The sequence below is a fragment of the Protobothrops mucrosquamatus genome, unplaced genomic scaffold (genome assembly GCF_001527695.2).
Source record: "Protobothrops mucrosquamatus isolate PMUCROS unplaced genomic scaffold, P.Mucros_1.0 scaffold35, whole genome shotgun sequence".
Taxonomy (NCBI): domain Eukaryota; kingdom Metazoa; phylum Chordata; class Lepidosauria; order Squamata; family Viperidae; genus Protobothrops; species Protobothrops mucrosquamatus.
In genome coordinates, this window is record NW_015386419.1 from 839,878 (window position 1) to 857,049 (window position 17,172).

Below are 17,172 nucleotides of genomic sequence, written 5' to 3' on the forward strand. Positions count from 1 at the left end.
ACTGCCCACTAAGTACCTAACCTTCCTATTTGCATACAACTGAAGCCTCCTTACACCTATGAAATACTGCTTTAATCAGGGTTTCTGACAGTATGAAAAAATTTTTTTGCAGTCAGACAGCCACAAGTAGGAGATCCACTCAACAATAAGGTAGTATCAGACTGAAGCAAGTTGGTGATTTTACTGGGACATTCTCTCATCTAGCTAAATTCTTCTAAAAAACCCACAAATAAGATCATAGCATCCCCCATGGATTTGGTCTGCCTGTTAACAACTTGTACTATCACTGAACATGGAAGATTCTATTTTCAATTTGCACATCTATTAGCTACTGATATAATTATCTTTCACAATTGTGGGATTTCTGGGTGAGACAAATGGAAATTGGATGTCTCCTGGTGAGCAGAGGCAATGATGCAGCGATAACCAATCGAATGGCAACAAGCTTAATCTAACAGAAGCTCTCTGGATAAGGAGAGGATAAGAGATTGTCCATTTGTGCTCCAGACAGTTGCTCCTTATGAGGGGGCAATAGGATAGTTATTTCTGATTTTAGTTTGTATTATTTTTAGCATTGTAAAAATTTTCAATGGAAAGTATATATTTTTTTTAAAAAAAGAATTACCGTATCTGCCAGTTTTGTGACAACCTTCTTGAAGGAAAGGTTGACCAGCAGCCAGTGTAGCCCCATTCAGCTATTGCCCTTGCTTGTAAGGCTCTACACCTGAGAACCACAATGATGCACTAACCTCATTTCCATTCAGGTTTTTTTGTCACCCTGTACTGTACTAACAAATTGCTTCAGAGGAGAGCTTCTTCTCTTTGTGAAGATGTCCATGCCCATATTAGTACCCTGAAAAGCAGGAATTTTAAGGAAGGGGAGCAGTGATCTGCAGGACACTAGGAAAGAGAGGGAGAAGACCTTGACCGCAAGACAAACATATTTAACCACAACTTGCCAGCCATATTTTAGTCTAATAAGCCTTCGAGGTTTAACACACTGTGATAATCCAGAAAGCTACGTTGAGGGCACCCGGGTTAACCATGGGACAGTATAACTTCAAAACACAGTTTGCACACGCGCGTGCATATGGATCCAGATCAGGTACATTTTTAGAATCTAAAATGTTGCCAACCTGGTTCTTTTACAGGGCAAGACACCAGAGTATATTGCTTAATATTTGTTCAAGGCGGAGTGCTGTACTATTGCTCTGGGCAGTGAATCAGAATCAGTAGCAGTGTTACATTAAAGGCAAATCCACTCCCGCGTTTGCATTCGTCTTTCCAGCTTCCCAGCCGACAATCAAAAATTACAGCCAGCGGAATTATCAGGTAACCGCGGTGTTTCCAATGGGGATTAACTTCATAGGTCCTGATGAATGTATTGTTGTCATGGGATAGATAGAGCGATAAGCGCTGACGAGGCTTCAAAAGCCAATTTCGCTTCTAGCTTTTTTCTTAAGGGAATTAAATAGAACGTGGGGGGTCAAATAACAGAGGAGCGCGGAGCGCGATCGCCGCCTCTGTTCTGCCTTTGCTTTTCTCCGTTGCGTAGGACTAGCTAGCCGGGAAATACGGAATGCCGGATTTTCTTGATTTTAATCGCACTGCTCCAAATCGATTATGTGCCAGCATTAAAAATATAAAATTCCTACAAGACAGTTCCTACACCGTCTTAGCTACCGTAGGAACAACCCGTTCTATACATTATGTTTTCATAGACAACCTCCCCCCCACCCCCGGCTATTCCCTCACAGACACACGGGAGTTAAAAGACAAGTTGGCAAGATCCCCCCACCAGGCATACGTGGAAGAGCCCGGAGTCTTAGCTAGCGTGCTTTGCTATTGGCTAGCGAACAAGGAAGAAAGCAACGCGATCAAGTATCGGCGATCTTCTATTGGTGGAATGGAGCAGCCGGTGGCTCGTCGGGCACTCTTGGGGGACGGTGTTTCGAGTCGTAGCGCGAGAATAAACACGCGCTTGGCTTGGCCCGGAGTGGGCGATTGGGCAGTGGGCGTGGTCTGTTCCAGCGTGCCCATTGGCTGGCGGGAGGACGGGGCGGGGAGAGCCGTGAGAAGCGGTGGGTGGGTCGGGTGCCTGTCGGGTAAGAGGCTTGCAAAGGATCGCGGCGGCTGCGGCAGAGGACGGGCGGCCTGTTGGGCGGCCTTGGGAACGGAGATGGCGCGTTGGCGCCTATTGGCTGGGTAAGGAGAAGGGCGCAGACGGGAGGAAGGGGGTGAGGGGGGGGAGAAAGCGCGCAAATACGCAAGCCGGGGGATGAGTTGGGCCCGACTTTCCATGGCGCTTCCTCCCCGGGCGGGATCTGCAGACCGGGCAGTGGGACAAAAGCAAAGGAGGTATGAGAGAAACGAGAAGAGGGAACTGTCGGGAGTGGGGAACGGGGGGGGGGGGGCTCCTCTCTTTGCTGATGCCTTTAAAAGCGGGGATTTCAGGGGCGGAGCGCTGGTGTGTGTGTGAGAGAGAGCGTGCGTGCGTGTGTTTATGGGGCCAGTCTTTTGGCCAGGTCTCGTATCTAAAGGAAAGTATTAAGTACCACCTATAGGTAGAGGACACTGAGTGTGTTCATGCAGGGAGGTCTCCACACTTTGCTGCTATTTCGTGGGAAACCGAAGGTGGCATTTGCATCTTTACCTCTGTGGGTTTTTTTTTTCGTTTTCAAAATTGAATATTGAGGAGGAGCAGAGGAGAGGAAGCACATCCCAGGCATCCCGTGCATGTCCTGGATAGATCTATACCTAGATCGGTACCTATCTATAAATCTCCCCTTGGTGCTTAAAGGGTAGCAGAGTGAAAGCCTGCTGAGCAGAAGAGCAACACTACAGCCCAGGAAGGACCTTTGTCCGAACACCTGATCTCAGGTGGACAGGCCCCTGAAGACCTTAAGATCTTTAAGCCAGATTCTAACACTTGTATATGTGATATAGAAGAAGTGCTATTGTAATTATAATCTTTAATAGAATTACTTGGAAAAAAATAAGATGCAGAAGTTTTGAGTGGACATGCTAAATAAATTCTGATTTTGTAAAATTATTGCTATAAATTCATAAGATACCAGGATGTATCATGTAATATTTTGACTGTAATAAGCAGTGGTATCCATGCATTCTAGCCCAATGTGCTTGGCATAGGGTGTGATGATTAATGCATTGCAAAAACAACCAATTATTCCTTGAAACAATTTGTTTTTGTTTGAGTAAGATTTTTTGTCATTAAATTCTGCAATGTGAGCCGATGTTACAACAATTTTAATAAATACATTTATTAAATTTAATAAATTTAATTTTAAATAATTTAAATGGTGGCCACTACTTTTAGCTCCATTGATGGATACATAATAATTTCTGATCTGATGTAGTTACCGGTATGTACTTTTGTATTTGGAAAATTAATCTTTCACTCTAAAATGAATATATTTGGAAGAAATTATGAAACCACTACTATATGGATTTTTAGCCATAACTATTTCTTAATTTTTATTCCTTTTTTTCCTCTGTTTTTTTAGTTTGTTCTTGTTCTGTATATCTGTTTATCCCTTGATATCTGCAGCATGAGATGATTGCAACAATAATTGATTACAGTCCCAATATTTTTCAGCAGGGTCCATTCAGACATCAGCTGACCAATATCAAGTGTACAGTAATAGTTTTTTTAGTGGTTTTAAATATAAGTGTATGGTTTTATTAAGTGGGCCGTTATTTTCTCTCATCATTATGAAAGTACAGAAATAAATTGCTTTGAGTGCGTATGGTAGAGAAATGAATTAATACAGATGCTGAGGCACTATAAAGAACGACAAATTGCATCAGTGTTTCCTTTCAAAGGGGAGTTGTTACTGGTTAGGTTAAGAAAAGTTTGAACAGATTTTATATGGGTATGTAAATTAAAAAATGGCTGCATGATTTGTACATTAATCAGTGGTGAAATAAAGGCCATATAGTCTGTATTGCTGATCAAGTAAGAAAAGACAGCCTTTTTTTACCTCTATGGAACATTTTTGGAGGTAAAAAATTTCCTTTTCAGGCAAGTTAGACACTTTTAAAATGTTATGCTTGTCTATAGGTGATCATTCTCAAATATTGAGATGCGAAAAGTATCTTAAACAGTGAATTCTTTCAGTGTTATATTCAGATGTCTTAAAACAGCTATTTTTCTCCCCACATCAAATAATGTAGCCCAACTATTTGTACCAACTTTTACTTGGGGAACAAATATACTACTAATTCTAATTACAGTCATTTGCATTTGCACCTTCTAGAATGACATTCCCTTAATTAAAACTTTGGAATTTATATACTGCTTGTGGGTTTCCTAAATCTCTCATAAGTTCAGCTTCATGCAATACTTTTTTTTCCTGATCATTATATCTTGTACACATGCCTATATTTCTTCCTCAATGATTCATAGCATTTCTCAACAATCAAACATCATACATGCCATACTACTGGCTTAATCTATATAAATAAAAATGTAAATGTTCGTTTGTTCAAAATCTTAAATCTCCAAAGGTTCTTCACCGATTGCTTTGAAATTTTGACAATGTTGCATTCGAATACGTGCGTGTTTTTATATACCTATATTATATAGATGTCACACCTGTGACAGGTAAAAACATGCTTTTTTTAAAAAAACAGCGCCATCTGTTGGACGTAAAAGCAACACACACTTTTACCAGACTGAGCCACAGCAACGCGTGGCTGGGTACAGCTAGTCAGAAATAAATCTTATACAGTTTTTCCACTGTATAGTATATATACACGAACACAGACGTATATATATATACACATCCAGACACATACCTAGACCCATTCCTGCTTTATTCATAATAGTTACATTAGAGAATACGACAGTTATGGTTGATGGTTAAGTGATAATCAGCATTAAAAGATTTCAGCAGCAGTTCTTAACATCTTGGGAAAACTGAATGTAAAACACATTATTGTGTTGCTGTACTTTAAGATGAACACAATGGTGTGAGAATAAATGCATGTCTTAAGCCATTAACATCCAAGGGAGGATTTAGCAAGCATATAAGATAGATACCATCTGTCTGTCATTTTCCACTTCTGTGGTCTTCACAGTCTGTCAGACACAGCATGTTTCAGAGGGTTTTTTTCTCATTTCTCTTCTTCCCAAGACCATTTTAATTACATTAGTTCTACTGTATTAGTCTACCCATTACTACAACAGCAGACTATTTTGCTTGTAATTTTCAGTACATTCTTATAAACTGAAAGTTTTTCTTTGGATTGGAAGGAACAGGGATTTTGTTTTTGGAATTTATATGTAGATTTCAGGTCACAAAACTTAGTGTTATTAGAATTTGCCAGCATTTACCTGCCAATAATTTGTCAGGAAATTAAATAACCTTGCAAACTGAGGTGAATGCTATACAGTTTTTAAAATTGTGCATTATATTCCATTGACTTGGGATACAGTTTTTGTTCAATGTATAAAATATTGGAAGAAGAAGAGTTTGTACAGTACTAGCACATTTTTTTTCTCCAGTCTGGGAAAGATCTGGTTACATTGCTCCTTTAGCTGTGAAATGCACATCTCTTGCATTATAATTCTGGCAAGTTATAAAATATCTAATAAGGTGTGCAGAATTAATCATGCTTTACTGTGATGAGACTCTAGTGGGAGAAATACTGTTAAATTAGAATTCTAGTTGAAATGCATTATAAAATATCCTCAGAAGCTCATGGAGAATAGTATGTTACTCCATTAAAACAAATACTCTTATAACTATTTTGCAAGTTTAAATGTGATTTTGATCATTTCCTGTTGCTGTACTTTACTGTTGCTGCAGGGAGTGTTTATTTACCATTTGTCTTCAACTATTATGTATAAAATCTAATTATAAATGCAGTGTTTTTAATGTATATGGTATTTTACAGAATATCTGATCAGTTCTATTTCTAAAAATTGCCTGAGAGCCATTAAAAACTGTTCTTAGCTTATTAGAGAAGGTACAAATGGAATTCAATAAATAAAAGATGCTATATGGGACATACAATTTAAAATTGTAATGACTATGGGGAGAATGAAGGATATAGGGATGATAGAAAGATGAGAATATGTATAAATTAATTTACTATGAATCAAAACAGATTTGAAAATGTTGAAATGTAAAACACAAATGTGAATGGAGCAGTTCCAGATAATAGAAATAAACAATACTCTTGCACAAACTATCTGGTATATGATTATCACACTTCTTAAAAAAGATTGCATTAAATCTTGGTTTGAGTAATCATGATTTGTTTCTATAGAAAAAAAATTACAAATTCTATTTGTAATTAGAATTAGAGCCTGACAGTGCTAACTTTGGAGCATGAAAAACTCATGCTGAGGTATTTGAACCTTCAAAAAGTACAAATAATCCATTCCAATCTATCTTAATGTAGTAGTTAATTCAAGTGTTTTATACTGCTATGAATATCTCTAAAATAAGGGGTTTGATCCACATCATGGTAATGCACAAGACTGGTGTTTTAGATATGCTTTATACAGCTCTCTGCTTATGTTGGAAACAAAATAATAGCCTTCCTATGTTCCTAGAAAATAATTGCTTTACTTTAACAGTTGAATGACAGACATTCTGTTATATGGAGTTGGCAGAATTTAAAGATCTGTTGGTTTTATATTAAATCTTGGAAAGAAAAAACATAGACAATTCGTTCCCTTTCTTTTAGGAACTTAGTCACCAACAAGATTGTGACTAGGTGATTTTCATTAAACTTGTCATAGAATGTTATAGTTTAAAGGGCAAATTCTATAGGGTTTTTGTTGCTTCTAGACCAGGGGTAGTCAACCTTGGCTCTTTTATGACTCGTGGACTTCAATTCCCAGAATTCCTGAGCCAGCACAGCTGGCTCAGGAATTCTTGGAGTTGAAGTCCACGAGTCATAAAAGAGCCAAGGTTGACTACCCCTGTTCTAGACTATTATTGATCATGGAGGTTCATAGCCTAACACTTGATACATTTATCCATCAGCCATATTTTTCATGCACCTGTACATTCAGATGAACTGTATGTTCTTCATTTGACATTAGCATGTGGATAATATAAATCTAAATAAGAAATAAAATAAAGGTTTTCACAACTATGGCTATATGTGTATTAATTTGGGATGGGAGTGGGGTGGAACATGTATATTTCTAATAGTTCTACTTCAAAGTAAATATCAAAGATCAGTTGAAGCTGTAAAAGATGAGAAAAGTGGAAAGAAATGGTATCTTTATAAAAGTTGGATTAAAGTCAATCAGTTCTATATATTTAGTGGTAGACATACAAAGTGACTCTAATAACTCTAGTTTTCTGAAAATGTTGCTGTGGAGGCTATTTTTAAGTAAGTCCTGATTTGAAAAGTATCTGTCTTAGAGCCAGAGTATGTTATGGGTAATCCCATTGAAATAGACAGTAAATTGTAACATTACAAATCAGCAACTTCTGTTCAAGAGAAACCTGCTGAATTTGCTAATAGTATAAAATTCAATTGTGATTTTAATTACAGGAGCACCAGAAGATGTAGTTGCAACAGTGGATCGTTTGGATTGAAGATAATGAATAAAATTAATCAGGAACTGCTGTGCTTATCATCTTGTTTTGTGAGAGATTTCCTGTAGCCTTTGATAAGTCAGCAGAAAAGGACTACTAATCATCATGAAGTTGAAGCAGCGTGTGGTACTTCTGGCAATTCTACTCGTCATCTTTATTTTCACAAAGGTTTTCCTCATAGACAACTTGGACACATCAGCAGCCAATCGTGAGGACCAGCGCGCCTTCCATCGCATGATGACGAGCCTACGGATCGAATTAGACCCACGACTTGATCACACACTGCAATCTCCTTGGGAGATTGCAGCCCAGTGGGTGGTGCCACGTGAAGTGTATCCAGAGGAAACACCAGAACTGGGCGCAGTGATGCATGCTATGGCTACCAAGAAAATCATCAAAGCAGATGTGGGCTATAAGGGTACCCAGTTGAAAGCACTGCTTGTGCTGGAAGGTGGACAGAAAGTAGTCTTCAAACCTAAGAGGTAAAATGCTTCTTCAGTGACAGATAATATCATATGTACTCTTGTCTGCTTAATGGCTGATAACAGCTTAATGGCTGAATTTGAACAAAGTTGTAGTTGTGCATAAGTCATAAAGTTTGCATTCATACTTTGCATCATGTCATAAAACAAGAATTGCAGATACACACAATGCAGTAACAAATTAAAGCATGCCTTAGCACGTAATTTGCATTAAGTTTTCCCAAACAGACGTGCCTGATCATTGTTCCCTAATAGAAGAAGTATGCAGCTAAGATCAAGACAATGGGTAGATGTTTGCTGAAAGACCCTACCATTACTTCTAAGTAAGAAACAGGCCTGTGTCTTTGGGATGGAAGTATTTGTGAGATATTTCCTTTTATATGGGGCAATACAATTAATTGCTAGAAGACTTGGCACTGAGAAAAGTTCTTCAGAGTTATTTTCTCATTATTATCCTGAGATGAAGAAGAGTGGTTGTTTACTGAAGATTTTTCTTTAATCTGAAATAAAATCTATTAGTCATTTAATCACTTATTTTTTTCATAATTTTTAGATATCCCAGAGACTATGTAATAGAAGGAGAGCCATATGCTGGCTATGACAGACATAATGCAGAGGTGGCAGCCTTCCATCTAGACAGGTAAAATTTTGATACTTTGACACAATATAGATTGTTTAGTCATTCAGTTTATACTTCACCTTTCTATAAAATCTGATAAAATCAGTGAATATAAATTATAAACCAATTTAAAGTTAAAAAGAAAAGGTGATTTCTCTGCTGGAATAGGGGGTAGAATGTAATGTCAAGAGAGTGAATTCCATGGGAGACGGCCCACTCCTTTGAGTTCAGGGCCATCTCAGTAGTGAGAGCATCTTTAGTGGGACAGTGTTCAGCAAGTTTATTTCAGGATAATCCCTTAAGAGTCAGTGCCTAAATTCTTAACTTGTGCTCCACAAAAATAATCTCTGTAGATCTTTCAGTACAAGTTCTCAGTAAAGGGCACAGATTAGCAGTCTGACATATTCTTCACCAATGAATTTAAATTTAAACTTAAATCAAGTGCAATCTTTATTCTGGTCAGTGTTGGGAAAATCTCTGGTGCTTCAGTTCAAGAACTATTGGTCCTTCAATGTTGCTGCAAGACATTTTCCATATATTTAAGAAGCAGGTGAGCTGCCACCACTTTGATGATTTACAACAATTAATAAACATTCAGCCTAAACACAATCTAAGCCTAAAAAATTGTACTTCTAGCAGATCTTTTTTCAAGGGCTTTCCTTTTTTATGAGCCAAGTATACCCAGAAGTCTGGCACATGAATAGGATCACGGTCCAAATAAGCAAAAAGTTTGTATTAACTTCAATTTCTAATTCAGTAAATTTATAGAATCCAAAAGAGAGAAATAAATATTATCAGTTGCAGTTCAAAATAAAATAAAACATAGATATTAATAACTAAGAAGTTATATTTAAAATTACTTTTAAGAACTCAGGAACCTTAAACCTTTGAGCGATTCCTACAGATTTCATAGCTAGGTCCAGCCTATACTGTCTATTGTGTTGCATGAATTCATATCTTGTTTCATTTTATTCTTTCTTGTTCAAACAGAATCTTAGGTTTCCGACGGGCCCCACTCGTGATTGGTAGGTTTGTCAACCTCCGGACAGAGATCAAACCTGTTGCCACAGAACAGTTGCTTAGTACTTTCATGACTTTAGGTAGGTCAAAAATACAAACAAATTCTGCAGGTTCAGTCTCTTATAACATTCCTGGATCCTTGGGGAAAATACAATTTGAAGAATGCTTGCTAGAGATCATGCTCTTAACAGCTCTCTCTGTCAGATATACAAATTATCTTCTTTTTTCAGTATTAATGCAGATCTGTACCAATATTAGAGCTAGTAATGATATACAATTCAAACATTTAGATTATAAATTCTAGTTTGAGACTAACATCAGTTTTGGCAGAACACTCTTAGCCCTAGCAAGGACAATGTGTCTCATGTCAAACCTGGAAAATCAGAAGTAAGTCGGCACACGGATTACTTTGATTCCTGAATAAAACTTCCATTGAGGTCTGGTATTTGACATGTTAATAATTTCTCTGATATTTGTAGCAGAGTATATTGTACAAGTAGTCCTTGACTTATGCCCATTTGTTTAGCAGCCGAAAAAGTGACATACAACCAAGTGCAATGGTCCTTGCACATAGGAGCATTGTAGGGTTCTTCTTGTCATGTGATGCCTCATTTAAATAAGTCAGGTGCTTGGAAACTGGCTCACATTTTGGCGTTTGCAGCATGCCGGGGGTCAAGTGATTGCCGTTTGTGACCTTCCCACCCAGCCAGCTTCCAACAAGCAAAGTTCATGGGGAAACTGGCAGGGGAAGTTGCAGGTTGTAGTCATGTCTCGCTTAATGACCACAGTGATTTGTTTAATGACTACAGCAAAATAGGTTATAAAATAGTGTGCAGTCACATGATGCCTCATTTAATGACAATTTTTCCAGTCTCTTTTGTCATAAATTGAAGACTACTTGAGATTTGCCTTTACTCAATTATTTCAACAGTAAGAGAAGACTTTGTTTAAATTTTGAGATTGCTGGTTTTGAATATGAAAATAGGCCATTTTTTGGAATCTGGCCAAAGGCCACAGCAGATAATTTCTCTGAAATATGTATATTTCCATTAAATATCTGCTGTTGAATTTGCCCAGGTTTTTATTTATCAGTATAGTAAGGTGTTTACTTGTTTACTTGAAGCCTGTTTCCAAACTAGTGGAAGAACTGGGAGGTGGGGACTGTGCAAGATAAAATTACTTTACAATCCAACTCTGTTTAGAAATAAACAACCCCCTAAATTGATTAAGCCTTACTCTCAGAGAAGTGAGCTGCAGCAGCAACAGATAATGACCATTAAATCAACCTTTTTAGAACTGATGGTTTCTTTCCCAGAAAGCTTCTTAACTAGTCCAAGTTCTTAGAAATTAGAAGTGCTAAATAATTAGTATCACAGTTTAATTTAGATCTAAGTTAGCTGCTTTTTTCTAATTTTTGTTTGCTTTCCAGGTAATAATACTTGTTTCTATGGGAAGTGCTACTACTGCCGGGAAACAGAACCAGCCTGTGCTGAAAGAGATTCCATGGAAGGATCACTCACTCTTTGGCTGCCAGATGCCTGGCCTCTTCAGAAACATCGGCATCCATGGGGCAGGACGTACCGGGAGGGCAAGTTAGCCAGGTAAGGAGTTCACAGCAGTGACCTCCTTGCTGTTTTAGTTGGTCAGTCCAGAGAATGGACTACAATTGTAGAGGCACAAGGAGGTATCGGCCTTTAGTTGCTGAACTGATCATATATGTTGTTCCTGATTGTTAAAAATCAGTTCCTTTTCTGGGAAAGAACGAAGTTACACTGAGAAGCTACCGTGCTTCCTCGAAAATAAGACTTATCCCGAAAATAAGCTCTAGCTTGATTTTTACGTGTGCACCTAATATAAGCCCTACCCCAAAAATAAGCCCTACTTAAGACCCCGCCCACTCCGTGCCAATGTCTGGTTGTACGAGGTGAGGCGAGGCACATGCATAAAAAGCTGGGGTGGGGGTGGAGCTGCCTCACGTGCCCCGCACCCACTTACCTCAGGGTCCCCATGCCTTGATACCTGCCTTGCCTCACCTCGTGGCAGCAACAGCAGCCCCATCTAGCAGGAGCCTGCGTGGCCACTGGCCCATTTCTGGTTGCTGGCGGCTGCTCGCGGCAGCAGAAGTCAGGCAGAGGCGCGACAGGTGTCAGGGCGTGGGAGGCCTGGCTGCGACGGCCCTCAGATAAGTGGGTAAGACATTCCCCAAAAATAAGACCTAGTGGTCTTTGGAGACAAAATAATATAAGACTGGCCTTATTTTTGAGGACACATGATAGGAGGCAAAAGATTTCAAAGATGAATGAGAAATGAAGATTCCCCCCCTTTTTTTGTTCTTTTTTTCATTAATCTTTGCCTTTTCTAAAGCAAAATCATTTTTTTACATTTATTAGGATGGCCTTGTATAAGACTGTCTGGCTATATAGCATAGGACCTGGATTTTGAGATGTATTTTATCTGCTTGAAAATCCCTAAATCCATTTTCAAAAAGAGTTTTCAACAGCAGTAGTTCTACTTTCTGCCAGTAGACTTAGCTACCTTTATAAAAGTACAACATACTATTCTGTGTTAGGAAAGGATGAATCAGTTTGTTTCAAGTTTGTGTCATTTTCCTTCTGCATTAGTCCATGAGTTAAATAAACTGTGACATGCAGTAGTTAATGAAATTCCTATCTGTGTATTGTCTGGATCAGTTCAAGTCTGCTTATATCAAAAACCGGTCTTCCAATTTTATCATTCTTTCTTATTTTGCATTATTTTCCTGAATATCCATGTTGCCAATCATCATTTATGACTGAATTAAGAAGCCAGACTAAATGAAGAAACCTTTATGTTAAAAGAGAAAATGAAGTTGAAAATGAAGTAGCAGAGACAATTTTGCCATCTTTTGCTATGGTCTCTTACCAAGCAGATTTTGAGAGAATTTTATTTTAAATTTAACAGCAGTTCTTTTTCCCCAATTATGCAATCTTCTCTTTCAACCCTTTGAAGTTGCATAATTGTACTATAAATCCTAAAAGATCAACAGGGCTTGGTTGAGTTTCTGTCTCTGCTTTCAGATGGGAATACGATGAGAGTTACTGTGATGCTGTAAAGAAGACCTCCCCTTATGATTCAGGTCCACGGCTTCTTGACATCATTGATACAGCCATCTTTGACTATCTGATTGGGAATGCTGACCGACATCATTATGAAAGTTTTCAGGATGATGAAGGGGCCAGCATGCTTATTCTACTTGACAATGCCAAAAGGTAGGAAAAGTATTAATCTTACATGCAAATTCCTTCAGTAAAATAATTGCCACCAGATTACAGTTGGTTTATCATAATTACTACAGTGTTAAGGTTCTCCAAAAGTTTGACCTGGTTTGAAAGCTAACTGAAATATCAGGAATTCCTTACCCATTTCAAATTGTATTTATGGGAAAGAATGACTTTGGAGTCCTTGATGCTCTCTGAGCTTGGTTGTTCGCTTGCAATTAGGTACACAATTAGGTAACAGCACCAGAGTAAGTGTTTACATGCTGTAGCTTGCTCTGCCAGTTTTGGTTTTCTCTTTGGTAGTTCCTTAATTGGGGTATTATTTTCTGCTTGATTGTTTGCCTGGTATTAATCCTTGCTTATCTGGGTGTTGGCAGTTTTGACAAGGATGTGTTCTGGTCTTTTTTATTCTTAGCTTTTTTATTGTCTCTTGAATGGTGTGTAAATATGGTTTATTTCTTTTGTTTTGTCTGAATGCCAATCTTCCAGGAATTCCCTAGTGTTTTTGGCTTCAGATTGATCTAGGAAGCTTACAATTTCTCAGTTGAAACTTTGTCTCTGTGTTGTGAGATTGAGCAGTTTTCCTCATGTCTTCTGACTTGGTGTTCATGGATGCACACTGCTAATTTTCTTCCACTTCTGGCACTTTTTGATAAAGTTGCATGGGTATCCATTTTGCTGATAGATGTTGTACAGACTTTTCCAGAGGGAATGATTATTTTTATTTCATTTTGTATCTGTTTTTCAGTTTTGGAAATCCTTCCCTGGATGAGAGAAGCATTCTTGCACCTCTTTATCAGTGCTGCATGTGAGTAAAGAATAAAAAGTTATTGACTTATTTGAATATTATCTTAAAAGCAATATTGATATTATTTAATGTACTTTTGAGTTCTTATGTTTGGTAGTTAGTTGCCTTGGACTAATCATCAAACATAAGAACTCAAAAGTACACTAAAAGTGTTTTTACAATCTAAATGAGAGCCTACGTGTTAAGGTGTAATTCTCTAAACCTTTGGAACAACTAGCTGTTTAAAGAAAGGAGAGGGTTAGCATTAAAAATTAATGCTGGAGAAAGACATTCCTTCTAACTTTGCAGCTTTTTTTCTTGAGGGAGTGTCTACATTTTCAGGTATAGGATTTTGCTAGCTTGTAGTTACCTTTCACATAATGCATGTAACAATCACTAAGTTCTGGGGTCGATGAAAAGAAACATTATTTCAAGGATAGAGGAACAACCTCTGACGATGACAGAGGTTTCCTTTGTGGAAAAAATAAAAATTATGTTAGTTGTGTCATACATCCACAGTATCATTCTTTATATTCATAATTTTGCAACAGCTTTACCAAATACTAGGTTTATCATCCATACCCAGGGCAGCTAATTGGTTTTGTATGCAACTTAGCACTTTGGTTATCATCTATTCCCACTTCCCTGGGAGTAATGTGAAGATGTTACTTTTGATTAAATATAGGCTTATGAATTTTAATTTAAAAACTGTTTCAGCAATGTCACTGTAGTTCATAGCTCTGAATAAGTAAATCCTGTGACAAGTTTTTTTGGGGAAGACTTTTTTAATTGTAATATTGTAAATTATGATGTACTGTGTTTATTTCAATGTAGATTTCAATGAAGTAATGTTTATATAATATGATTAAGAAATAACATTCTATTATTTAAAAAGCTTAAAGTATTGAAAATACTTTGGGAAGACTTCTGAAGGTTTGAACTTTCGGTATAAACTCCAGGTTTTTCTTTTGCAGTATCAGAGTCTCCACATGGAACAGGTTGAACTATTTGAAGAATGGAGTCCTGAAGTCTGCCTTAAAAACTGCTATGGTTCATGACCCTATTGCACCTGTGTTGTCTGCCCCCCATATGGACACCCTGGACCAACGGCTTCTGAACATCTTGGCTACCATAAAGCAATGTACAGATCAATTTGGGCCAGACATTGTATTGGTGGAAGATAGAATGACACTTTCCCATTTGTAGCTTTAACAGAAACTGATAGGGTTTATTTTTTAAAGTAATAATAGAAAACAGCACAACTGGTTCTGCATGGCTATGGGCAGGATAAACTGGAATTAAATAACAGAATTTCTGCATCAGAAGAAGAAACACTTGTAGTTTGAAAGCTCTGTTGAAGACAAGAAAGTTCCCCTCGGGTAGCCCTGTATCTTTTTTTTGTTTCTGGATTCCATTGCTGGCAGTGGATGTTGCACTGAGAGCCCTCCTGGGATTCCCTGTGAAGAGATGGGTATTGGGACACTAATACGGGCTTGTTCCAGAAAAGATCTTATTCTCCTAATTGACTCCAAGTATAATCTTAGTATTTTAGTCTAATTCAGGGTTTTAAAGAATAAGCTATCTAGGCATCCATACTGGCCATGTTAAAAAAAAAAAAGAAAAGTGATGGAGGGGTAGGGCAAATTTGATATTGAAAAGATTTACTGTCTCTCCTGATAGGTATACATCCATGCATCTTTTGCAGAAATTTTCTAAAGGACTTCGTAAGGGAATGTATAATTGTGTTTGGTGTTCTGTTAAATCCAAAACTGCTGAAGGAGAAAGACTGTTCTAGATTACTTTTGAAATCTGTTGTCCATGTACAAGGCTGAAATTACTCAGGCCTGCACAATGCTGCAAAGTCCTAACCAGAGATTTTTGTGCAAATCATTATGTTCTCAAATGTAAGGGTTCTTGCTGCCTTGAACCTAATATTTCTCTTAAAAAGTGGGGCTTGAGCCAGTATTTTATGTCCTGTCAGTGCTGTAGATTTCAAAAAACAAACAGGATTTGTTGCTAACTTCTGATCTAAACTGAAAATCTAAGAAGACGTGATGAATGCCTGCGGAAGGGAAAAATGTTTTATCAGGCAGTTGCAGATGCTACGTTGTCAGGCATTCAGGATAGTCTCATTTCCAAGGTCTGAGCTGAGCTAAAGATGTTTTTAGATGCATATCTTCTTTTTTCTTTTTTTGATCCAAGCTGTGATTCCATGGCTTTGTGACCATTATCAGGAATTGTAATTTGTGTTTCTAGTGTCAGAAAATGTATGTATCTTGGTTTTAATTCATGCACCTGATAGTCCTGCCAAAGATATTGGAGGGAAATGTGTAGGAAACAATTCTGTATGTTAACTCCAAGGTTTAATTCCCTGAACTATTATTCACCAACTGTATTGAAAACCTCAAAGATTTTCCATGTTAGATAATGTTTCCGATAGCTGTATCCTGGATGTCAGTTAACAGAAATTTAAATACAGGGTCCAGATGTTTATCAGTTAGTTCTAATAATTTTTAAAATTAATTTGGACATGCTTCCTCTTTTGGAAACAGACCCCAACACCCATAGATGCAAAAAGGATGTGTCTGCATCTGTTTCAGTAACTTTCCTTACCCTACAGCTCACGTTTCAGCCTATGCCAGTAATAATCTTAAAATGGTTGCCTAAACTATTGGTTGGCTTAATGCCAAATCCTATTTATAATGTTATGCCTCCTTTAACAAAAAGAACTTCCAAAATAAGTTGATTTTTGTCAGGTTGGTTCAGCTAAATGTCTCAAATTAGAGCAACTTGATAATGGTTAATAATTGCCATTATGAGGGTCACCAGCTTCAGACTTTTTATCAAATACTAGCCAATCATGTCAGCGGCTAAGATGAGTTTTTTGTAGATGCATGGTAAGTGTGCAATCACATTGAATCTGTACCTGGCAGATGCTGTTGGGGAAGAAAACATCTTGCTGGTTGATTGAGACTTTCCAAATAACTTCATGTTTCCTTTATATGCTATTTTAAGGATAAGAAAGTGGAAGAGACATCCTGTGCTTGAACAGACAAGTAGTCTATTGCATTTGAAGAACTGGAACTGTTGCTAAAAAAAGAAAAGAAAATAATTTATTAAGAAGTAACTTATTCATGTGGCAGCTGAAACAAAATGTTCACCTGGAAGCTGCTAAAGACTTGCCTTTTGGAGTGGTTATGAGTAGAAGCTGTTGGGAAAAGAAAACAAGTCTCAGTTTTGCATTTCCCAAGGATCAGGCTATGCATAGGCAAGTATTATGTGAATAAAGATTTTAATAACATGAACTTATTATTCTCTGAAAGAACATTTTTAATAAGAGATAACTTCTGACATAATTATTAATCACATTTCTAATGGGAGTTTACATCCACAATATCATCTGATAAGGTTGTGAAGAACTAAA

The 17,172-nt window shown here is 37.6% G+C and overlaps 1 protein-coding gene across 1 annotated transcript; it reads left to right on the forward strand.

Moving 5' to 3' along the window:
* Nucleotides 1-7,591: 7,591 nt before the first annotated feature.
* FAM20B (FAM20B glycosaminoglycan xylosylkinase) lies at nt 7,592-16,240 on the forward strand. Its single transcript, XM_015811261.1, has 7 exons — nt 7,592-8,065; nt 8,619-8,705; nt 9,675-9,784; nt 11,134-11,305; nt 12,761-12,952; nt 13,710-13,769; nt 14,723-16,240. Exons 1-7 carry the CDS (start codon nt 7,689-7,691, stop codon nt 14,952-14,954), a joined length of 1,230 nt encoding a protein of 409 aa, XP_015666747.1. The 5' UTR covers nt 7,592-7,688; the 3' UTR covers nt 14,955-16,240.
* The last annotated feature ends 932 nt before the right edge of the window (nt 16,241-17,172 follow it).